This window comes from Centrocercus urophasianus, unplaced genomic scaffold, assembly GCF_019232065.1.
Source record: "Centrocercus urophasianus isolate 14NV4802_14NV808 unplaced genomic scaffold, USGS_Curo_1.0 seq_11, whole genome shotgun sequence".
Lineage (NCBI taxonomy): Eukaryota > Metazoa > Chordata > Aves > Galliformes > Phasianidae > Centrocercus > Centrocercus urophasianus.
The window spans coordinates 20,984,109-21,009,249 of NW_024884253.1; the positions used below are offsets into that span (position 1 = coordinate 20,984,109).

The 25,141-nt window shown below is 39.7% G+C and overlaps 1 protein-coding gene across 20 annotated transcripts in view; it reads right to left on the reverse strand.

Annotated features, from left to right (window-relative positions):
* Positions 1-25,141, reverse strand: part of CPQ (carboxypeptidase Q) — a 176,305-nt gene that overhangs the window by 101,474 nt on the left and 49,690 nt on the right. For all 20 annotated transcript variants that reach the window (XR_006167099.1, XR_006167100.1, XR_006167103.1 and 17 more), the window contains exon 4: positions 16,309-16,516. Coding sequence is in view for 12 of the 20 variants with exons in the window: in XM_042808718.1 (XP_042664652.1) it covers positions 16,309-16,516 (208 nt within the window). In the remaining 8 variants the exon portion in view is untranslated. The remainder of the gene's footprint in view (positions 1-16,308; positions 16,517-25,141) is intronic.

Consider the following 25,141-nt stretch of genomic DNA (forward strand, 5'->3'; position numbering starts at 1 on the left):
ACATCTTTCCTGTATTTGGGGGTACCAGACCTGGACACAGTATTCCAGCTGGAGCCCCACAAGGGCAGAGTGGAGGGGAACAATCCCCTCTCTCTCCTTGCTGGCCATTCATCTTCTGATGCAGCCCAGGTTACTGTTGGCCTTCCAGGCTGCAAGAGCACACTGCTGGCTTATGTTCAGTTATTCTCCTAACAGGACCCGTAAGTCCTTCTCGGCAGTGTTACTCTCAAGGAGTTCTTCTGCCAGTCTCTATACATATCTAGGATTATTCTGAGTGCAAAACGTTGCACTTAGCTCTGCTGAACCTCATTATGTTCACATAGGCCCACCTTTCGAGTTTATCAAGGTCCCTTCCTTCTGCTATATCAACTACACCACCATCAGCTTGGCGCCATCAGCAAAACTGTTGAGGGTGCAATCAATCCCATCATCTATGTCACTGATAAAGATGTTTAAGAGTACTGGTCCCAAGACAGAACTCTTGAAGACTCTGCTCAAAAGTCTCCACCTGGACACAGAGCCTTTTACCACAATCCTCTGGCTGGGATGATCCAACCAGTTCCTTATCCACTGAACAGTCCACCCTTCAGATCTCTCTCTCTCTCCAATTTAGAGATAAGGATGAGGAAGAAAGAACACACGTTAAATAAAACATGTTAAAGTGCTAAATTAAAAAAAAATCGGTATCTTTATTTATACCTTTTCACAGTACATCTTGGCCATGTATTAACTATAATAGTGAGTGCATGTCAAACTGGCAGTGTACCATCCTGGAGGATGACTACCACAAACTGTTTGTCCTGTAGTTTGTTACAAGGAGACAGAAACGTGTATTGGAATGTCTTCTTCTAGAAACCTCCGCTTACTTTTTTGCTGGAGGAACAGTGCTTACTGATATCCATGTTACAATATTTCCACGGCAAAGAAGGTGAGATCAAAAGGAAGTTGCCTTTCTCTGGAACATAAGGCCAGTGAATGTCCTTATCCTCTAGATAATTTAATAAGCCTTGGTACAACTTTGAGAAACACTGGCTTCATTAGAGTATGGTCCATAATATCAGAGAAGCCCATCTAAATAGTTTACAGTCTTTCTTACGTACTTTCAGACACCACAGCCCATAAGGAACAGCAGTAGAGAAGGATCAATATTTTGGACTAATTCCATAAACATAAAGTACATATCTTCAGTAGAAGACTAAAATCGCCAGATGTGCAGAATTTCTCTGTTCTCACCAGAACTATCAAGTTCACCTTCCTCTACCTGATCTTCTTTCATAAACATATCTGTTCTAAGCGTAACAACTATAGGATCCTAAGGTCCTATAGCCACATAAAAGTGTGGTGAGAAAAAGAATAAAAAGACTTTGTGTAATCCCCACTTGAGTCCATGTTATCTTAAAAATTCACCTCACAACTTTGAGGCTGTTTAAAAGTGAAAAGAGAGATTTGAGAGTTTGATCACTACTTATGAGGGTGCTTCAGGAACAACCCGAAGTATTTTAGCAGAGAACTCCTGAAGACAAGTGTCATCTCTCCTTTAGCCATGAACAAAAGCAACAGAAGTGGCTCATCTTCTGCCCTGAACAAGACAATGTCAGTTCTAGAACATTACATTTGATAGTGCAAACTTGCAGTATCATTTGTACAGTGTGCCTGTAACAACGCTTTAGGATGAGAAGTTCAGCAGGAAGCATTCACTTTCTTTGGGTTTATTTTAATGGTTAAACAAGTGAGCAAGAAACTATTGTCTGAATGCTTCTCTTTCCTATTTCCTTTCAACACAAATCAGAATTGAGGTAACAGTGCTGGGTAGGAGAGGCCACCCTGTCGGTCACTTCAAAATCTCAGAGCAATTACTCTGCATTTGTAACCGAAACAAACGATCCTCACATGACCAGCACTGCCACATCAAGTGGTACACTGAAGAGGAGAAATCTCTTTAGAAACAAACAATTGCAAAACTCTGACCTCCAACCACCTTCGGTTTTCCCTCAGATTTGTCCTTGCAGAGTCGGAATTCCCAGCACAAAGCAGCAGCACTGGGGGAGCTGCATTCAGGACTTGTGGGCATTCAGCAGGACAGAGCAGGCCTACAGTTACAGCTTCACAACAGCACATAGCGTTGACAGCAAACGCAGAATGAGTATTTAAACACAACTCCCTCATGCTGTATATTCACTCAAAAACATGCCCCTGCTGGCATAGAAAATGACAGCCTATTCATGGCTGAACCACAGAGCTGCAGGTCAGTCTTCAGGCCCACATGTCACCTCCTCCCTCATCTCTAAACAGCACTCTACTACAGGGCACCTCATTTCATCCACCACCAAAAAGGTTTTAATCACACGCCACGGTGCAAGCGTCTTGGTGCAGCACACAGCTAAAAAAAAAATGATCCCTGCACACAGTTTCAAACAAGTATGAGAAAAAAGGGAAGACTATCTACCCCACTTCAAAAGGGAACTACAGTAATTCAGCTGGCCGCTATCAAGTCTGGGGAAAGGCTGTTGATTTACTACAGTACGATGAAATGGGATGGGAGCTAGAAATTTGGCGTCTCCACCACTGCAGGCTTCCCACTGCAGTTCATTATCTGTTGTGGGCGTATTGTTCCAACGGTGAAGGTTGTATCAGGTCAAAGACTGAAACAGTAGGCCACATTGTGGTATCCTCGATTCACATTTGCTTTGCTTTTGTAGATTTGTAATAGGTAGGTTACATAGAGAGTTCTTTTATTCATCATAATTAAATATTTTTGTGCCCTTACGAACATGAAAAGGTGACACAGAACTATCTCCTTCTTCCGCTCATGATCTGAGTCAATTTTATATTTTGTGCTATCCTTTTTCCTTCATTTTCATTCTTTCCATAAAGCATTAAAACAGAGCTTTAAAAAGGCTATTAACTTCCAGATCCTTTTTCAAAGATTTTATGTTTTATGTAATAAACAATTCAGATTTACCTTTTTTTTTTTTTTGTATTGAACCCACATGGATACACACATCCAATCATCTCCAATCTCACTTGCAGAACAAAATGTTTAAAGATGCACGTTTGCTAAAACTGCAGCACAAAATTATTTTATTTTCTTCTAAAGACACAAGTTTTGATTAATTCTGAAGCTCTGGAGAGATAATGAATAGAGCTCTGAAAACAGAATTTCTTCACGTAGCTCTGCCTAGAGAGCTACAATTTTTGTAGAACATTATCTGATTGAGTGTAAAACTGCAGTTGGTTCACCAAAGAAGAGAGGAACAAAGACAACTCTTATTCCACACCACAGGAGATGTATAATTTGAGTTACACGAGAGGAAAGAGAACACTTTACCTACTGACACTACATTCATATCCCAGGTCAATGTTGCACCCAAACAGCAACAAGTTTCCTTTGCTCATGGCACTACAGCTAATTTCTGGTTCTATTTGGCTCAATATCCCAGCTGTAAATTGCTATTAGCAATTATGATCCATGTTACAATTAAATAAGTGGTTTCAGATAAATGAAAAGAAAAAAAAAAAAAAAAAGATCAGTTTCCTGCTTTAAAGACTCATCAAGAGATTTTAAAGTGCTCAAAGAAGAAAAATGAACTTACTGAAAATACACTAGCATCTTTTTGTACCACCCTCAGAGAAGAAACGCTTATTTATTTCAAAGACATTTAAACGAAAACAATTTCAGGCAAAAAATGATTCTTCAAAAACACAAAAACCCACACCCATTTACAACACTTAAAATTATTTCAATGGCACTGTGGGTTTAAACAGCTAAAATTACTGCAATTAGCTGTTCTTTCTTTAATTTCTTGGTGGCTTTGGAAGATCATCTTAATTAAACGCAGTAAGTGATTCTCTGTTAAGCAGAGAATGGTTTTGTTGGTATTTCTAGTTGTTTTTCCCTTAAATATAATTTTTCCTAATTGGGAAACAAAATCGTATTATCTTAGTGCTTTCAATAGGAACTCAGATTTCTTGAACAAAATCAAGTATAGCAGCAAATTATTTAACATACAAGTTACATATTTTTCCATCTGCCTATTACTGTCTGGATTATTGGCTGGATCTTATAGCTAACGTTCGTGGTTTATGACATTGCAAAATCCTATCCTTACAGGTCACTAAAACCGCTTTAAATGTGCTGCATAGACAATGAGATAAACAAAGCTTTTGCAGCAATTACAGCATGCCAAATAACCAGATACTCTCTCCATAGCCTGAGCCTTTGGCACTTATGAAAGACTGTCAAATGTCTTTAATTGCTTCTGTACAAACACCTTCTCCAAGTGCCATCCTTCAGTCCCTAATTTGTGGATGTGAAGTTTGTTTACATGGTAGGACACCCATTTCCAGGGAAAAGCTGGATGTCGCCTCTTTACTTTCATGCCAAAAGTTTTACCACATCTACTCAATCCTAAATACATCACAACTGTGCTCAGCAAACAGGGCAAGAATCCCATATGAGCCACCTACCAGGGGTACACAAAAATCTGACACAGATAAATAGAAACACCTGTTAGCCACTGCTGACTTTCTGCAGCAAATAATCTCAGCCATTCTGAAAGACTTGCTGGTTATTTTACAGAAATGAAGAGGGCAATTATGCTGCTCTCTAACTGCAAATTGAGCGTCTTATAATGTCCACATATAAGGGACATAAAGCATTATACATTTTAATACAATGTAGAAATTTATCAACACCAAATTTACTGAAATTTAGACATTCTATCAAAGGCCAACTTATTTTTATTTCTTTGCTGTATACTTAGTTGTACCTCTTCCCTGAAATTCAGCATTTAAATTTGTGCAGGCAATTTTAAATTAAATGACAAATTAATCAATGAAAAAGTCAATGCACCATACTTGGTGGTAAGTGTACAATCCAATCATCTTGTCTAACTTATTTGAAGCTTGGAAACTCTAATGAATGAGAAAAAAATAACCTTCAGACTTGTGCTTGCTATAAATAGGCTTATTAACTATAGACTATTTATATGCACGGTGTAACAGCTGCAGACTTCCAGAAAGACTTGCTGAACAACTTGCAGAATGTGTTAAGGGACAGCCAAATGTACTATCAGCTGAGCATTAATTCCAGTTAAAGTAAGCATATTCCTGCAGCAATTGAGCATAGAAACTGAAGTCCGTGGATGTCAGGCAAAAGCAACGAACACAGATCCAAGATATTCAAATCTGACTTCAGGTTTGCAATGCCAAGAAACAAAATTATACAAGCAAACAGACCACAAGCTGTACTATCTTCTTGTGAGATAAGGAGGAGAGGAACATACTTGTCAACAGTTCAAGATAGTGTTTTTTCCTTTCCTTCACAAAGAGTAACGTTATCTAAAGTCCTCCGTACGATTTGGAAGGGGAAAAAGGAGTGAGGACATCACATTTTAGAGCTCAATAATGACTGCTGGCAAGAAGCTGGGTGACAGACGTTTCCCATTTGGAATGGTAGAACATGCTCTGCTCTGCTGAGCAGCACATCACAGAAGAAGGTGTTCTGTAACTGTAGCTCATATTTATAGCTTACAGCAACAAATTCCATTAGAATGAAAGAATATTATTTCACGAACCAACTTCTCCCACAAGCAATACATTAAACTTGGCACACGTAAAGGATGAGAGAAATCCTTGTCCCATTGACATCAGTAAATATACGAACTAAGCACAGTGACCATTAGGCCAAGCAAACAGTTAAAAAATAAAGCCCAGAATTTTAAATAATACAAAAGTACTGAGACAGCATTAACATCCTCCCTGCTGAGCTAAGGAAAATCCTACTTCTACTTATCAGCAGTTGAAAAAACACTGATTTGGTGCAATTTCTAAAGCAGTACAGTACAGCAGTACAGAGAATATTGTTTCATCTTACATCACGGTATTATTCCATTCTCCACCCCGTATATGACAATTTATGTATGATTAGATGAAATGAGATATGGGCTAGGGGGTGGGAGTTAAGCAGTGTATATCAGGCCATTATACACTGTTCTTGAGACTAATATTTCACAAATGTGGTTGTAAATTCCAACACTGAAATGGAAATCAGATGTCGAGGGACTCTGCAACTTCCAGAAGAATAACCACTTCAGTTTTTCTTTTGTTCAAATCTGTAAACCAAGTCTATGGAATAAATGACAGAATAAAAAAACCAATGGGGAAAGCAAACATGGATTGTGAGAAATATATTTTTCAGTGTATATAAAGAAGAATGCATACAGAACCTGTAGTGCAAAGTAAATTTTCTGTTAAAGGTCCTTTAATAGACCCTTTGTTTTTTTCCTTTTCAAATTCAACTAAAATTGTAACCTAAAGAATTGGAATTTGCAGAACTTGTGCACTACAGATAAATTTCTAAGTATCAGTATTTCCACAAAAAGAAAAAACATGGATGTAAAGATAATGATACAATAAAAAAAGATTTAGTTTCTATTTAAGAAGTCAAAACAGTGCTGCATTGTCTTAGGTGTCTTATCATTACTTTATATGTTTACATATAAAGTTTCTAGTTCATGCACTGCGAGTGTAGGATCCCATTCCTAAACACATAAAGTAGTTTAACTTTTCTGACCAGAATGACTGAAGCTGGCAGGACCTTCTGGCCATATGGCCCACCCCTGCTCCAGTAGGGACATCCACAACAGGGGGCCCAGGCAGCTTCTGAACATCCCCAAAAATGTTGGGGATCCCCAGTGCTCCGGCATCATTGCTGGCTCATGTTCAGCTTGGTGTCCACCAGGACCTCCAGGCCCTTTGCTGCAGAACTGCTCCATCTGGCTGCCCTCAGCAGGTGCTGATGCCTGGGACTGCTTCTCCCCAGCTGCAGGGCTTTTCACTTCTTCTTGTTGAACTTCTGTCAGCCCATTTCTCCAGCCTGTCAAGGTCCTTCTGGATGGCAGCACAGCCCTCTGGCACTTTTGTCACTTCACCCAGTTCTCTATCATCAGGAAAACATGCTGAAGGCGCATTCTGCCCCACTGTCCAGAACTTCAATGAAGGTATTAAATAGGACTGGACCCAGTATTGAGACCTGAAGTGCTACACTAGTTATAGATCACGTAAGTACCGTGCCAAAGGCCTTAATGAGTATTCACTGCTCTCCTCTCATCCATCAGGTTGATCATCTAATAGCAGGAACTTATCAGATTGGTCCAAGCATGAGTTTCCCTTGATGAACTCATGCTGAATACAGAATCATTTCTTTGCCCTTCACATGATTGGAATTGTTTCCCATGCTGAGCTGTTCTATCTACCACATTCCTAGGGATCAAGGTGAGGCTGACCAGCCTGTAGTTCCCTGGGTCCTCTTTCTTGAATATAGAATCGTAGAATCATAGAATCACCAAGGTTGGAAAAGACCTAAAAGATCACCCAGTCCAACCGTTCACCTATTCCCAATAGCTCCCACTAAACCATGTCCCTCAACACAACATCCAGTCTTTCCTTGAACACCCCCAGGCTCGGTGACTCCACCACCTCCCTGGGCAGTCCGTTCCAGTGCCTGACCACCCTTTCTGAAAAGTAATACTTCCTGATGTCCAGCCTGAATCTCCCCTGCCGTAGCTTGAAGCCATTCCCCCTGGTCCTATCACTAATGACACGAGAGAAGAGGCCGACCCCCAGCTCACTACAAGCTCCCTTCAGGAAGTTATAGAGAGCAATGAGGTCTCCCTATACAAGTATACATATACAAGTGACACTGGCTTTCCTCCAGTCTTCAGGCACTTCCACTTCCCCCAGCTACCATGACCAATTAAGGATTATTGAGAGTGACCTTGCAATGATACCTGCCGGTTGTCTCAGCACTCATAGGTGCATCCCATCAGGAATAACATTTTATTAACAATCATTTTAAACAAACCTTCCTGGTAACGTGTGCTTTACAATTTATTTTGCTTTGCCAAATCATAATAAACACCTTTGAATCATCGTGACTACAATTTACAACGAAGTTTCAATGAAAAACAGCAAGGCCTTCAAGGTCTCAGAAGCCTAAGGGACTTTTTTTAGGCTGATGAAAATGTATAAAAACTGTGTAACAATTGTATAAAGCAACAAGAATGAATAATATAATGATATCAAAGTTCTGAAGAATATACTAATGAGGCAAACCAAGGAACAGAGCCTGTCTTAAAAACCACAGCAACTGTGATCAGGCACATCATTTTTACCAACTCTCTCTGCATCTTGCTCTCCAAGCAGAAGTGTAAAGCATGAAATCGTAACAAGTGAATTCACAGTATGTGAAGTCTACCCACATTGAAAGATGTGGGTAGATGCTGGTTCAGCATCTTTCAAGAATACCATCTCTCCGACCATTAAAAATTCTAACTGCTATATATTTGAGAAATTGTTTTTCTCAGTTACTACAACCACAAGTTTCTTGCCATAACATCTCTACTGTTTCGTTCCCATACAGCTGAATTGCTTCTGCCAATGTTTCAGTGCGACTGACCAAGCCAAGTTCTTTCCCTCTTTCACCTCAGCTCCAGCCTTCATGTTTTAGATTTCCTTCCTACGCCACTGATCAAATCTTTCTCCACATTGGTCCTATTTGTTCGAAGCTCTGAATCTGTACCAAACAGATCTTTACATCCAACCCACATGTTCTTAGACATACCATTTTCCATTACATTTCCATGAAAATATGTATTATTTTAACAGTGCATTCATCGCCCGGACTACAAACTCACAAACTCTTTTGCTAGTTCTTCTGTCATAGAAGGTCTAACATATAGTGTGCCCCTAACAAATAGAAGCATGTTACTACAGCTATTTGACTTCTAGCAGTGTACAGATGATTTTACACTAATGCTTGATATCTGGCAGAAGCATTTTTGGCACTTACTTATTCAGAATGAAAAATAGAATATAGTTTCTTCCCTCCTTCTTCCTCAATATTGTGGTTTCTTACTTCATGCTTCAGGCAACTACTACATCTGCCAAACCAAGAACTACCCTTTAGATACTCTTGTGTATTAGAATGCAAGAAGGATCTGCTGTAATTTTAGAAGATATCTTTTTCAACGTGGGAAAAAAAAAAAAATGCTTCCACAATCATTCTGTAAACCCTATGTGTATTTGTAAATTATTACTGAAATAAAATCCCACAGTAATTCTTCAAACTACTCTGTGGGAGTAGAGACAAAGGAATGAGTGGGAAGAAAAAAAATATTACAGTGGATCTGCTTACATTGGTATCATCAAAAGGGCTACAAAACTGTGTGCTTAGATACGTTCACCAGCAAACTAACTGTTCCAACGTCATTTCTACCATCACAAATACCAGTGGCAGTTTAGCAAGAAAAGTAGCTAAAACTCAACATTCAGATCATAGTCCTCATCTCTGGTCACTGTTAGCCTGGCACTTCAGCAACTAAAACGCAATCAGTTGCTTGCCAGCAGGTTGAATCATCCCACTTGAAAGAGGTGCAGCTCCCATTGGACAGCAAGCAGGGCAGGCAGATAAAGCTGACACTTTTAATTCACACTGCTGTGGCTCACACACTGACAGCTCCTGTGCTTCAGTTGGCAAGAGGACAATCCTTGTAAAGATCTGATGCCTTGCTTGCACTCCATGGAGCTCACCCCTTGCTTCTGTTCTTGCATCATAATTTATTTTCAATAGTGTCTACTCTAAAGTTCTCTGTGCCAAGTATTAATTTTATGTGATCTGGAATATTGTAAATGCTTGACTTCTGTTTATGCAATCTCTGTTATCAGGATAAAAATACTGTCCATTTTCACAACTGTTTCACCTGTCAACAGCTACCTTTACAAAGTACGGCATGAGATAAAGGACAGCTGCATAAGACTATTTTGGAGATAAGTCTTCAGAATATGTTTGTTTTTTATTTCCCAGGAAATTTTTCACACAGAGGGTGGTGACACACTGGAACAGGTTGCCCAAGGAGGTTGTGGATGCCCCATCCCTGGAGGCATTCAAGGCCAGGCTGGATGTGGCTCTTGGCAGCCTGGTCTGGTGGTTGGCGACCCTGCACATAACAGGGAGTTGAAACTGGATGATCTTTGTGGTCCTTTTCAACCCAGGCCATTCTATGGATCTATGATTCTACGATCATCAAGCTGAGAGACATAGGATCTGGAGACCTCTCAGTGATCAGCAGAAATGGGTGAGCAAGCCCTGTGCCTGTTCCTAGCTGCCTGTTTGTAGATACAGTCTTGTCATTTTGATATTATCTGAATATTACAAACATCATGTTACACTAGTGCACCTAAACCAATACCTTCTAGCAAAACTATCAGAAGTATCTTTTTTTTATTTAAAGCTGTTCTGAATCTTCCATACGTATACACTCATTCCACTGATATTTCTGACTCCATCAAAGCAGTACAGTGATTTTTGACTGTTGCCCCCTGCAAACATATAAGTCACCTGTAAGATGTATTTGTTGCATACCCAGATATCAAGATTTATATTTAAAAAAAAAAAAAAAAGCCTACTTGAGAACTTACTGGTCATTCAGAATCTTAAGGAAAACTACTGCCAAGTTCTCCCCCAGAAGAATTAAATGCTTTCAGTCAGCTCTTGGGTTTTTAATGAGCAGTTCAGGTTTTAGAAGAATTGCCAAGCTCTACACACCACAAAATTGTGCACTTTGGACTGAAAATTCCATTTGCAGACTAAAAAAAAAAATAAATAAGAAAAACAACAAAATTGTCAAGTTAAAAGAAAAAAAAGTTTTCCTCCATATCGGAAATTTCATATTAATTTGACTTTTTATCATGACAAGACCTCTATTTAAGAACAAACTATGGAGGTACCCTAACTCCCACAAGGCACATCATAAAAACAATCCTCCCAGTACTAATGCAAAGTCCTAATACTAATAAAGCACACACACATACACACACATACACTGAGTGAGAAAGAAACCAGAGAGAGAGTAAAGAAAGAATTGTTAGGAAATGCTTTATGTTCTTCGAAATTTTGGGGCCCATTTTTGCTGCAAGAAATAGTACCCTTTCTCCTTCTTTCCCATCAGTCTGTGACTATGAAGTAATGGGCTGGCACTTTGGAAAACCTAATCTCCATAATCATCTCCTCAATTCTGAGAGTAGCTGTGACAAGCATCAGCTTACAGTCACACAAGACAACCTCACAAAAGGCACTTACAAACCCTCCAACATTTTGAAATGAATAGCAAAACAACCCACATGGAGTAAATGTGCTAATGGAGCCATAATGTGATGGCACCAGGCTCTTAAAACATCTCTGCTCAAAACTCCATTGTATGCATGGATTAGTTTGAACATAAAGATATCTGGAAGCCACATCAAAGGGCTAATGGATAGACATTTTGTTAACATATGTAGAACTGATGCCAGGCCATAAAACAACACTGTACTGAGTATTACACATCTTCAGAGAAGCCCTTTTTTTCCCTGATACTTTTTTTTTTTTTTTTTTGCTGGAGGAGGAGGAGGGGGTCTACAAATTATTTCTTTCCTTATGTGCATGAATGCCTAACAGACTCAGAAGCCTGGACATTTTTACGTTCTCTTGTTCCCTGGAGTTTTGCCCAATATCACAAATTCCAAGAAGGGTCTGATTTTTGAAATAGGGAAAGGAAAAAGAATGCAAAAGCAAATAAACTTCCTTTTCCCTTGTAGAACAGATTCTGTTACATCAATCACAGATTGGTAAAGAACTTCATAATCTATTACCTTAGCATCTCTGTTTCGCAGGTCACTCCTAGGACTGCTACTTTCAAAATGCCATCCAAACTTGGCTCAGAGCTACAGCACATTCTTTAATGGCCTTTTAAGCCTGTGGTGTTCCAAACAGTCACTTTTCAAATGGTACTTTTTGTAGATATGGCACTCCATAAAAACAGGAGGCAAAAAGCAGTGCAGAGTGAATTCCTGGAACAGCTACTCAGGATTCTACAAAAGCCACTTATAAGCTTCTCTCTTTGTGCTCTACGGTATTTATGCCAGATCATAGGATAATGAGCAATCATTAAATGTATGTACTTTGTAAGGCACTTAGGAAACTGTTTTCCCATCACTTATTAAGTGTAAAGTAAGTAAAACAGCACTGTACACCAAGAAATAGGCAGTACAGAAAGATACTGAAAGCCAGGCTTACAGAAGAATCACATCTTTATCCACTTTGATACCTTTGCAGTTAATCAAATATTTTGCAGTTCCATGTTTGGCACATTAGGTACTTGAAGCCAGACTAGCAAGAAACAGCCACTCTATGTATCATTTCCCCAGTGATGGGAATGGTTGCTTCTGCACTTTAAGACCAGTCATGCTACATCTGCATTAAAATGAAAAGACAAACATGTTTTACTGCCAGCTCTGCCTGAATTTCAAATGAAAACCACATTAGTTAACTCGTGAATTTCTCAGTCAGTCAGTCTCCAGTGTCAGTTTACACAGCCTATATAAAACAACTCACCAGTACACAATGCAGTACAAAAGGATGCTAACAGTATTGTCCCAGGTTCAACAACATGCTTCAAGAACCCCTTCCCCAAAACTAAAGTCAGGAGCAGACTGCAATAGCCTGGAACTCAGTAGGTTCTGATGCCATATTTTTTTCATTTAACAAAGTCTTTGGCTCAACTGTCAGGAGTCACATGGGCTGAAATACGTGAAGCCCCACAGCCCACAGGTTTTCCACTCCCCTGCTGTCCTAAGCACCGTGGGAATGTGATTCCAAGCTCAGGAATGTTGCCAGGGCATCAAGTCATAGCACGTTTGGTCCCACTACTTCCTACCGACTTACATGCAGAAAAGCTTGATCTTGAATTCGTTATCTTGTGGGCACAGCCTCACCTCCTTTGGGCACTTAAAGGGATCTGGGCTTCAGAAGGAACTAAGAAAGCACCTGAGGAGCAACAGTGATGATGCTGGATGTCTCTGGGTGTGTGTGCTCAAAACATGCAGTCATGTCAACCGTGACATCAGCAAGGATGCTGTATGGGAGAGCTGCGCCTCCCTAGCTTAGGAGGAGTAACACAAGAGAAAGCAGAACAGGGACACACCAGATTGTACTGACACTGGGATAAGGCACATTTACCTTTACAGTTCAGATTTTTTCCACCCCAATTAAAAACTTAGCAGTGCAAAGTTGCAACTTCAGGTAGGTTTCGAAGTACACTGATCTTACTTGGAGCAACTGACATCAAAGCATTTGTTTACTGCTACTGCCTGGCCAAACCAAAAGGACAGATCCAAACGGAAGAAATATCACCAGGTTAACTGTTCAAACAACCATTACTGGGTGCATGGAGATGTGCACCCAAGTCACATCACTTGCTTTTGAAGATTCGTGCATGAGCTTCATCTTCACAAAGCAGTAATTATATTTCTTGTATTGCTTTAACTTATTCAGAAATGTAAATGTATTAAAGTTAAGCATGGGAGCCTAACTAAAATTTTGCAAGTTCAACGATTCTATCAATTATCATGACATCAAACACTCCTTGCAAAAAAGGAAACAGAGCACTTGTAGGAAAACAGGCCAGAAGTACTTCAACTACTTTATTTTTTATTTTTTTTTCCTCCTCCACTGCTACATGCCTGAGTCCACCAAAAAAAAAAAAAAAGTCACTTAGAAAAATGACTTAAAAAGGAGGCTCTGAACTGACATGCTGCAGGAGTGGTCAGCGGTGAAATAATAATCAACACTGCTTGCAACAGATAGAGTTTTTAAACAATTATGTCTTGGTAATTAGTTTTAACAAACATGCTAACGTCTCAGAAGGAATGAATGATTTATAAACCAGGCAGTATATTAAATTCTAGTAAATACATAGACAATCACAGGCATTCCTAACATAGTTACATCTAGAACTGTGTCACTTCTCACCAAACTTCATCTGTATTCCACAGTGACCCTCGTTTTCAATTCTGTTCCAGCTTTTAACTTATAATTAACTGCAATATCTGTGATCAGTAATGTTTCACAGGCTCCAGACTAATTTGAACTGCATGGCTCTAGACCTTTGTCACAGCTATACCACCCGCTGCTGATTTCTCACCCAGAGTTCAGAGATACAAATTTGCCTTTGTTTCATTTCAAACCTCAAATTGAAATTTTGGCCCACAGGAAACAGCACCTTTCTCTTCCACTGGACTTGTAACGCATTTCTAAACACTTTGGCATAAAAGGCATTGCAAGAATTTGGGTCTGCAATGTATTCTTTGCCTGAATAGTTAGATTTTTCTGGATAACAAAGTTGAATTAGCATAGCGAAGCATCTATTAAGCTTCCAAGAATTGAGCACTATAAAACCTAAACATTCACTTGTTTTATTTTTCTGTTCCTTGGTTACTTTTTCAAAGTGTGTATGCTACCACTCCCATTAACATCAGCAGGGGGTTTGTAAATAAGCCTTTATCCAACATTTCAAAAACCTGAGCTTTTTGGGGTAAGAAGAGATCACAATCTATTTCCTTACTTAAAGACACAGAGCAGGATAGCAAAGAGCATTTGAAAGCACACTTGAAGGTTATTTTTGGACATTTTATAATCCAGGTTGAAATGCCATACTATTGAAATCCACCAAACCTAACTCAGGAAAGGTAGCATATTAGCTAATTAGCACATTACAACATCTTCAGATGGCACGTACCTAAATTACTTTATAGATTTGGGCACTGTCTTTAACTCAGTACACATTCTAGGAACCTAAACTCACAGCCAATGGTAGGAAACAAATCAACCACAATGGTCATTACTTACCTCTTTGTCCAGTGATCAAGCTTTTGAAACTGCATGCTTGTGTTAATACTAAGAATTTTAAGCCATCAAAAGCCGAAGCTATGTGTATAATTAACAAATGCACAGTTAGAAGAGTGGCATGGCCAGGATGGTATTTTACAGGACTATAGTTAGAGAGATTATCATGGAGGAAAGAAACAGCCAAAAATGAAAAATGCCCACTGTGTCCTAAGCTCACAAGTAAAAAATTGCAAAAAGAGAGATCTCCAGAAAGAGAGCCTTCCTCAGTGGCAGTCGGCCCTTAAATGGGGTCTATGAGAGGTGCAGCCAGGCTCCACCCCACTGGTCACACAGCTGAATTAGTTCACCTGTGCTCCCATGGCTGACGCAGTGCTTGCCTCAGGTGATCAATCAGCGGTTCAGGCTGCAACTCAACAGTTCCCATACACTATGGAACTTCTATCTTGGAACAGATACAACATTGTAACAACTATGGCCAGTTTATCCACTGAAGTTGGAAGACTACAGTGTTAAGAAAGCCATCATGGCTCAGCAGATGTACTTCAGCAGCAACTCCTACTGCTGCTACAAGTGAGGTTGCACCAACATTTTCATGAAAAAACATACTGCCAGAAAATTCATTCTGTGTTTTAATCTGACACAGAAGATCTCATACCAGGGATAAATCCTCCAGCTCTACAAATGTACTTTGTATGATTTTTGGCTAAGAACTTGGAATAAAAAGGAAAGCAACAAGAATGTCTTGAAATTGAAATCAGCAACCAGTGTTCAAACAGATTGCAGACACTTCTTAGTGTAGACGGTTCCTCCTATCTGAGACACACACAATTCCAGCCAAATGTAGAAAGTAAAAATTAAATTAAAATTAAAAAAAATAAACTGACATCCTATATTCATTTTCAAAGTTAAGGAAATCTCAAGAAAACAATTTTATTTCCAGACAGCGGAACAAGCTTTCTTTAGCTGATGATGAAACCACTTGTAGATTACTAAGAGAAAAATAAGCAAATTTCAAGTACAAATCCTTCTGGTAACCATAACTTTAACTAATTATTTAAAAAAAAATAATTGTATTATTGCAGTGCTAGGATTTTTCACCTTTGCTTGCATAGGTGCTCTGCAATATCTGTGCAGATAGCACTTAATGCAAGCTTTAAGTTTGGAAATGAAGTAAGATGTTAAATTGTGCACAAGTTAGTTGAATTTCATGTTCTTAGAACAGAGTCATGCTTATAGTCTTGTAAAACAGCACATCTAAGCATATTCAAAGCCAGGCTGGATGTGGCTCTGGGCAGCCTGGCCTAGTGGTTGGCAGTCCTGTCAATAGCAGGTGGGGTTGAAACTAGATGATCAGCGTGGCCCTTCTCAACCCACACCATTCTATGATTCTATGATTATGAATGAGCCAAGTGGTTTCAATCCTGCTACCTGGAAAACAACTAAATGCCAAGAAGACCAAAATGAGGAAGAACAGGTGATCAAGAGATGCTTATTTGAAGGATATTTTATGAATAGATGTTCTTTGGGGTTTTCTTCACATTTTTAAGGGCAAAATGAGTTTACTATTGTATATTCTCACTCACCTGCTCTGGGTACTTGCTTCCAACTATTTCTGCCACCGTGTTAAAAGAAGCAGAGTCTGGGTAGGTCCTGGCTCCCATCTTCAGGTACACAACAATCTTAGTGCCTCGGAAAGACATCCGTGACATCATTTCAGCATCTTCCACAGAGATGCAAGCAGTGGGAATCTGAGGTATACCAGACTGGTAGTTCTGCCAGCCAGTATGTGGGCTACAGGAAAGGAAAAATAAAACAGTGTTAACAACTTAGCTTGTAAGTTATTATCACCATTATAGAATTATTAAAAGAACACTTCCACTGCCATCCCCAGCACACTGTCAAAAGGAATATATTAGTTATGTTGGAATAAATCTTTCTAAAAAATACCTCAAGTGGTTTTATACTAATCACTATATCTGACCGTCATCATTCCTGGGAAGTTATTCTGTGTCAGCACAATTTAGGTGCTTTGACATTACAGTAGTAAATCCTCTGATACCACATTTTGCTGCTTCATCAGGAAGAAAAACAATGAAAAGTCGGTAAGTGCATTTTTTTTCCTGTGACAAATAACCAAAATAATATTCCCTACTTCACCTATTTCAGCATCAGAGCGGCTGTCAAAATGACATCTACTTTGAAGAACACTAATATGAGAGATTTCAGATAGACAATGAAACCATAAAGTACACATTCACTCATTCTCAGTGCACTTGAGACTTCAGCCACCACCTGCTGATGAAGTAAGGTATTTTTTAAAAACAGTAAACTTTAAACAAATGATGCAAAAATGAAGAAAAAATATACACCATTAAATACTTCCATTCATCTAAGGAAATGTGGAGATAAAATTAAAAAGAAATCACACAAAAATCACAAAAAAAGTGTTAATCTTACAGTTACACATTTTCTTTCACTAAGATAGCACTAGGTAGCCATATTTCTTCCAATATAACTCTGTTTTCTCCAAGAAAGCTGCAGATGTTTCACGACTACGTACAGCATATATTCCCCTTCCAGAAGCTCCTTCTGTTCTACCTGAGGTGACTTCATGTCTGGCATCACAGACTGCTAAAAGTTAATGGACAAGTTCTTTAACAAGTTCCTTCAACATTTTTTCCAAATTAGGCCATTATTTATCTCGTTTTCTGGTGCCATGGTTGAGATCTTTGGATCAGATCTGCAGAAAAACTAATGCAGAAAAAAAAAGAGAAAGTGGGAACTAGATGTATGCCCAAATCTGAAAATACTCCTGATACTAAAACAGTCATTTTCTTTGTTTCCCATTCATTCAGTGGGAACAACATCACTCCTTGCTTCAGAGACTATGATGAGGACAGACTCAATGCACACCTCAGAACCATTCTGATTTCACAGTGATGACAGGAAATTGACTGTTATACAACTGCATGTCCTAAATCCCAAAGTAAGCTTAGAACTGCACACTGAAATATTAGGGCAAAACGCTGCATGAGCTGCTCTTCAGTATTGGCCATCCTCTGCACTGAGATTTTATGCTGAAATAATATTGGTACAACACCAGATTTTTCTCCCTTCATTTCAGGTTTACTTCATAATTCTTGTGTTTCAGATGCTGCCCAAGAGAGGCATTTCAAATATACATAAAATTCTCAGTCATGTAAAAGCTTCCTCAATACTCATGAATACACTATTTATCTCTATTACTAAATAATGACTTTATTAGTGAAATGCCTGTGAATGAAGCTTCCAGTAGAAATCTCTAGAACTAAACTATTTTCTTACCTACTTGTTGCCCCACAAAGAAGGGCTGAAGTTGAAACTTTGAGGCCAGATTACAGACATTTCTCACGCTAGCTATTAAATTATCCATATGTGTTAAACACAGAATGGCTGAGGTTGGCAGGTACCTCTGAAACCATCTGGTCCACATTCTCTCCAGCAGAGACACCCATAGCTGCTTGCCCACGGCTACATCCTATACGTGAAATCTTCTCCTATATGCTACTTACAGCAGTAGACACATATTTATACATATTTAAACAATAAATCTGTGTCTTTTAATTTGGAAAAATACATTTGAAATATTCCTGAAGATGTGTGGAGAGATCCACTTTCTAGAGATACAGATTAGATAAAACGGGAGAGATTATTCAGTTGTAGTTCTTCAGAGTAAATCCCTCTCATCTCAACAACACTAACATGTATCATACATAGTCCATAACACAACTAGCAGACAAGATATATGAAAGCATTTATCTGAAAATAAATACTAAAAATCATCCACAGAGTTTCCATGGGAGCTGCTTCAGAGCATGGATTGATCCGTTCATTAGGTGGCAATAGTTTAAGAAGTCATTGCTCCTTGCCAGGAAGGCCGTGCAAGTTGGATGCCCAGTAGCTCCCCTTGAATCCCCAAACTCCAGAGAAATTCCAAGCAGGCATTTCCTAGATGATGTGAATGCACTCATGTAGGCTTACAAGTTGAGATCTTACGGATTTTTTCTTTCCTTTTTCCCCTGCAACAGTCCCTCACCCCAATTTTTAAACTACTACAAGAATTTGCTGCACATATTCAGTATTCCTTTGAGAGTTTGGAGATATAAGTCAGAATGCTAACCAGGAGACCTTCCAAAAAAAACAAAACAAACAATACACTGAAAAAAAAAAGCCAACAACCAACAGTACGATCATTTCATGTATTAATGGTCCAAAAAAATTTGAATTTCAACAGCTGTGCAGACACAGTTAAATGAGCCCATTCACCTGCATCTTCTGGCAAGATTATGGCTAGTACTAACATGCTGTGGAACTGCTGAGCAGTGATAATTCAGGTTTTATCACCACCTGTATTGATTCTATTCCTCTTATTACTTCCCAGATGCTCAACAAAAGAAATCCCTAAAATCATATTTGTTTCTCCCATGTAAGTAGCAATCACATTTCTCTCGGATGCTCACTCGCAGCACTCCACGGTAACTGTGAATAAGGCTCCTGACAATGCAGTGAGATGCACGCACGTTAATACATCTGAAACGAACGACCATCTACACGTACTGTGCTTATCTAGCCAGCACCAAAATTAAACCCAGAAGATACCTGGTAGTCTTGTCTTCTTTATGCTTGAGTTACTTCTTTACCAGGATTACTATGCTAAACTCAAATACCCAATCATGACTTTTTGCCATAGGCAGACAGTCAGCCACTGTTGAGCTGATATTGGGATTCCAAGGAAATGAGTGAATGCCCAAGAGACTTGATAGGCAAAAAGGAAGAAGAATTCCAAGAGTTACCACGATGAGGCTCAGTGCCTCAGTGCACCATACTGTGCATTCCTAGAGCTACAAGGCCAACTCACAGACTGATAATAGGAAATATCCCTGGAAGACACTGAGAATATTGGGATATACCTGATTAAAGTTTACATGTATGCAAGACACACAATGCGTTCAGTATATCTACATTAAAAATTGTGTAATAAAGTGTCAAAGAGGATACTTCAGTGCTAAGCTGTGTAAATTAAGCCCCTTTTATGCAGAGATAATCAAAAACTCTAGCAGCTGCTGACCATATGGCAAGACCTAAGCAAGAACTAGCTAAAAAAATCAGAGAAATAAGGCTGTGTGTAAAAGATGAAGACAGACCAAAGCACTCCTGAGTTTGGCTCAGAAGAGAGCAAAGAAAAAGTGGTTCAGGAGAGGGAAGTTTTGTAGCAATGGACAGGGAAGATTTCTTTCACTGTGCCTGAACAAAAATGACTTTGTGGACATTCTTTCCAAAGAAAAAGAATTTTACTGAATAACCAGACTTGCACCTTTCATTCTTTGCCCCTCAAAAACAAAAGGAAGTATTATAGAGAATCAGCTCAAAAGCAAACCTGGTTTTCCCAACACTTGCTCTTCATAGAATCATAGAATGACTTGGGTTGGAAAGGAACTTTAAGATCACCTGGCTCCAAGACCACTGCTATAGGCAGGGACAGCTTTGTCTAGACCAGGTTGCTCACAGCCCCATGCAGCCTGGCTTTCAATGCCTCCAGGGAGGGGGCATTCACAGTCTCATTGGGCAATCTGTTCCCGTGTCTCATCACTTTCACAGTAAAGAATTTCTTCCTCATACCCAGTCTAAATTTACCCTCTTTCAGTTTAAAGCTATTTCCCTTCATCCTGTCACTACATGCCCTCGCAAAAGTCCTCCCCAGCTTCTGGAAGGCCGTTATAAGGTACCCCCACAGCCTTCTCTTCTCCAGGCTGAACAGCCTCTCTCAGCCTGTCCTCGTAGGGGAGGTGCTCCAGCCCTGTTTACCTTTGTGGCCCTCCTCTGGATCTGCTTCAACAGCTCCACATCCCTCTCATGTTGAGGGCCCAAGAACTGGATGCAGTTTTCCAGGTGAGGTATCGTGAGAGCAGAGTACAGGGGCACAGTCATCTCCCTTGACCTGCTGGTCAGGCTTCCTCTTGGAGGCAATGAACCAGCACCTTCAGTGCTTTCTGTTCTCACTTCGGGGTGATGTCAGCTTCTGGTGCTTCAGAACAACACAGTCTTGAAAATGATTTCATCCAGCAAAACTTTAAGGGTAATTACACCATGTCATATTTGACATACCTGCATTCCGATACCACAGTTTGGTGTTCAGTAATGGAGAGGGGTTCGAGTCTATTATTCTCTAACACAAGCGCTTGTTCTTTAGATTTTAGTTCTACAGCATTACCTCACATCCATATTTAAACAATTTTTTAAAACTACTTAAAAACACATTGGGGTCGGTTCATTCTTTACAAATCTGTTAATGTTAAAACCTCATCATCATCTAGTCTTGACATTCCTATTCAACTCTTGACAAGATTCAGATAAATAAGGCTGTTGGGTTTTGCTTCTGATAAGCACTTAGATTTCACATCTTGGAATGTGAATTTAATGGAATTTAAGAAGTATCACGGTATGAAAAACAACAGTAGAAGCTCCGACAAATAAAATATTCTCTCTTAAAAGTGCATGTGAAATAAAGAGTATGAAAAAAATGTGGTTTGCATCTTACAGAAAAGTGCAAAGAAACAGTAAAAACAGTCAAGAGGCTGTTAGATAATTAGTCTGTCTTCCAAGAAAAGTAAACAAATTTGGACTCACTAAAAGCTGTTGATGAAGGGATACGCTGCTGGTGTCAGATGTATTCTGACTAGTTTTACTGTGTTAGCTGACCTTGCATGGTTCAGTACTTCATTTCTTTACTACCAGCCCTTATCTCCAAGGTAAGCTAAAATGCCCAAGGACAAATATGAAACAGTGCTCCAAGCTAAACTGAATTCTCTAATAGAAAATGCATCTCAGGTTGAAGCCTCAGGCAAATTTAACAGTATTCTAAAGGTACAAGTGAGCATGGTATTACGAGAACCCTAACATGATTCTTTAAAAAAAAAATAAATCTCTTAGTGTAAAAGCATACAGAGATCTACTTCAGCCGCCATGTATATACACCCCTGTGCACAATTCTTCACCCTAACCCTGGGTTAGGAAATACAAAATCCAGGTTGCCTGAGTAACCTCAGTTTATCCCTTTACAATGCTTTCATTAAAATGCTTTCCTGACTTACACTACAACTATATTAATCTCTAGCCTAAACATAGGGAAATCGCAGCCTTAACTCAGTAATAAAATCAAAGAATCATAGAATGGCTTGGGTTGAAAGGGTTAAAGATCACCTAGTTCCAGTTGCCCTGCCACCCACCAGATCAGACTGCCCACGGTCCCATGCAACTTGCCCATGAATTCCTCAGGAATGGGACATCCACAACCTCTCTGGACAACCTGTTCCAGTGCCTCAGCATCCTCTGAGTAAAGAACTTCCTCCCAATATCTAACCTAGATTTCCACTCTTTTAGTTTGAAACCATTTCCCCTCACCCAATCATTAGACCCAGGTTATTCAGCCTTTGCTCACAGAGGAGAAGTTCCAGGCCCTTTATCATCTTTGTGGCCCTCTGCTGGACTCTCTCCAGGAGATCCCTGCCTTTTTTGTACCAGAGAGCCCAGAACTGGATACAGTACTCCAGGTGAGGCCTGACAAGGGCTGAGTAGAATCTCATCAGATTCGTGTGGGCCCACTTTTCAAGTTTGTCCAGGTCCGTCTGGATGGCACACAGACCTTCTGTTGTACCAAGTGCACCTCTCAGCTTAGTCTAACCTCCAAACTTGCTGAGGGTACACTCAATCCCACTGTTTGTATCACTGATAAAGATGCTGAAGAGCAATACAGTTGAAGAGTAACAGGATTGCATTCTTCTCATACTTCTCACAAACTCGCCCTCACAAACAAAGCTTTACATTTTAAAGGAGTGATGTTACAGAAGATGCTATTGTGATTCTGAATCAAAACAAAAGGGAAGCCTTTACACCTCAGTCTCCTGCTTACCTGGGGAGAACAGCTAATCGTGACTGCCTCACCACAGTATCCTTCTATTCATCAGCAGCAACATGCCAAAGGCTAAACTCCACTTGAGTACATTCCCTTTTCTTGCACCACAGGAGACCTACACAGATCTTGTTCTTGGGCACACTCATACACTGTGTACATCTGTTCAAGATTCCCATCATTATCTGGATAGAGAGGCCAAGATGTCCTCACCCATAACAGAATAAGCCAAAATGTGAGAAGTACTGATAATCTTCTCAGAAGAATTAGGTCTTCAAAAATAAAATTGAGACTATTACCCACTTACAGTCACTTGGCAAAATATAAAGGAAATAAATTCAGCCTAATTTTTTGTTTCTGTCATCATTTGTCCCAAGATTCTCTCGCTTTATTTGCTTTTTATGTTACCCTTTAGGATTTTCATTTGTTGATTTACAGCAAGTTGAAATAATTGCAAGGCTGTTAAACTGAAAACAAAACATGAATACACAAAGAAAATTCTGAGAAACTATGAAGCAAAAGCATAACCTTGTACAATTATAGAAGATAATATAGCTGCCTGCTGTCAGGCAAACGAGTTATGCAGTCTCTTCCAGATTACATGTACCAACCTTTAATTGGTGTAGCATCTGCTGAAAGTCTAACAAAGTGTACAAGAGACTCCAGAGACTTTTGGTCTTACCAAAGAAAACTCCTTTTGCAAAAGACTACTGCATCACACTGTAACCATACGGGCTCCATTTAAATCAACATTTGGAAAACTACATCTAATTAGTGCTAGGCATTCATTAAAATTAGGCTTTACCAAATAAGCATAATAGCTTTGACATAATTAGATATCTGCTAGGCTACAGTACATAAATAACATGTATTTCATTATAACATTCAGTATCACATGCACCAACGGAATTCCATGACAACCAGAGAAGTTTTTAAAAAACAGCACAGATTAGATATGCTTTGTCAAACAACCAGCAGAAAGCAACTGTTAATGATAAAATGATCAAGTGGAAAAATCCAGTGAGTTTCATCCCAGGACTGTATGACTGCTGGGAAAGAGGAACAGCCTGTACTAGCCTTCCCAAACTTGAGTATGGAGACTTGCATCAGCTGCTCTTGTTCTGTAAGACACTTTCTGCATCCTGCAGGCATTAGGCAGATTCTCCAGCAGCTGGCAATACCTTGAGGGAACCATTTAAGCCACACACCTGTTTGGCCTTCTTGTGTTCAACAAGAACAACCAACCTCCTTCCTGCTGCGTTAACATCCCTGCCTAGTGGGACCACAGCTGCATGCTGCACATTACCATAGGTATGCTAGCAGAGGGCTCCTGGAGGGAACACCAGTGACAATCCTAATTGCCAGCAGCTGCAAGACTTCTGGCTTCAGGGATTCCTTTTTCTTTTTTTTGTTGAACTCCTGGCTTCTCAGCCTTGAGCAGAATCTGTATTTATATCTTCAGTGACCTCACAATCACCAGAATCAAGTGAGTACACAGGACAGATTAAAAAAAAAAACTTTCTGCTAACAGATGTTGTATTTTATACCTACAGGAAGGATGTAAATAAATCCAAACACAAAAGAAAACACATTTTCTTTATTTGGAGAGCAGAGAATGTAAGAGGAGTCACAGGGCCAGCAATACATAAGCAAACTGTAGCCAGCCAGCTGTCCAGAATACTTTTCTGGCCCTCACGCCTTCTCCACTTAGTGACATTCATTATTATCAGTAAGGAATACTCATGTTAAAATGATCATCCACAAACAGGTGTGAAGTGGCATCACAGCTTTCAGGAAAGGACCAATTACCACATCAGTGTGTCCCAGTCTCTGCCTCGTCAGACAGAGAGTAACAGAGTCCTGTTCTCAGGCATATACACAAAGTGACACTGGAGCTTTACCGTCCTCCAGCATGGAATGCAAAGCATCAGGGCATGGGAAGGGCAGGCTCCTCACCCTTCAGAGAGCTGATCGTGGTAAAGGGTAGCACACAGGAAACAGCTTTCAGTGAGCTGAGCAAAAAGGATAGGATAGGAAGATACCAATCTTGGTCTCACTCACCATGAAAATTCTTCCTTTCTAACAGGTAACTGCGGAGGAACATGGAGAGGAGTAAGGGAAAAGTTTCAAGTCCAAAAATGAGAGGGTGGATGGAGCTTTCCTTCCTTCCTTCTCTACACCTCACACCCTCCTGAGCAGTACACTCTCTGGGCACTGTCCTCCCTAAGAAGACTAAAATTCAAGCCCATCTTAAATGGAAAAATAGTTAGGAATTGCCTCTCTCTGCTGCTGGTGCTGCAACACAAGGCCTCAGGCAGATACAGATTTACATTTTAAGAAGTAAGGCTTAAGGGTCAGCAGGGATGCAAGGAAAGTCCAGAAAAAAACACCAGATATGAATGTGAATGACAGAGGGCTAACGTGACCCTGAAAACAGTAGGAGAAAGAAGAGCATCTGAGCACCAAGG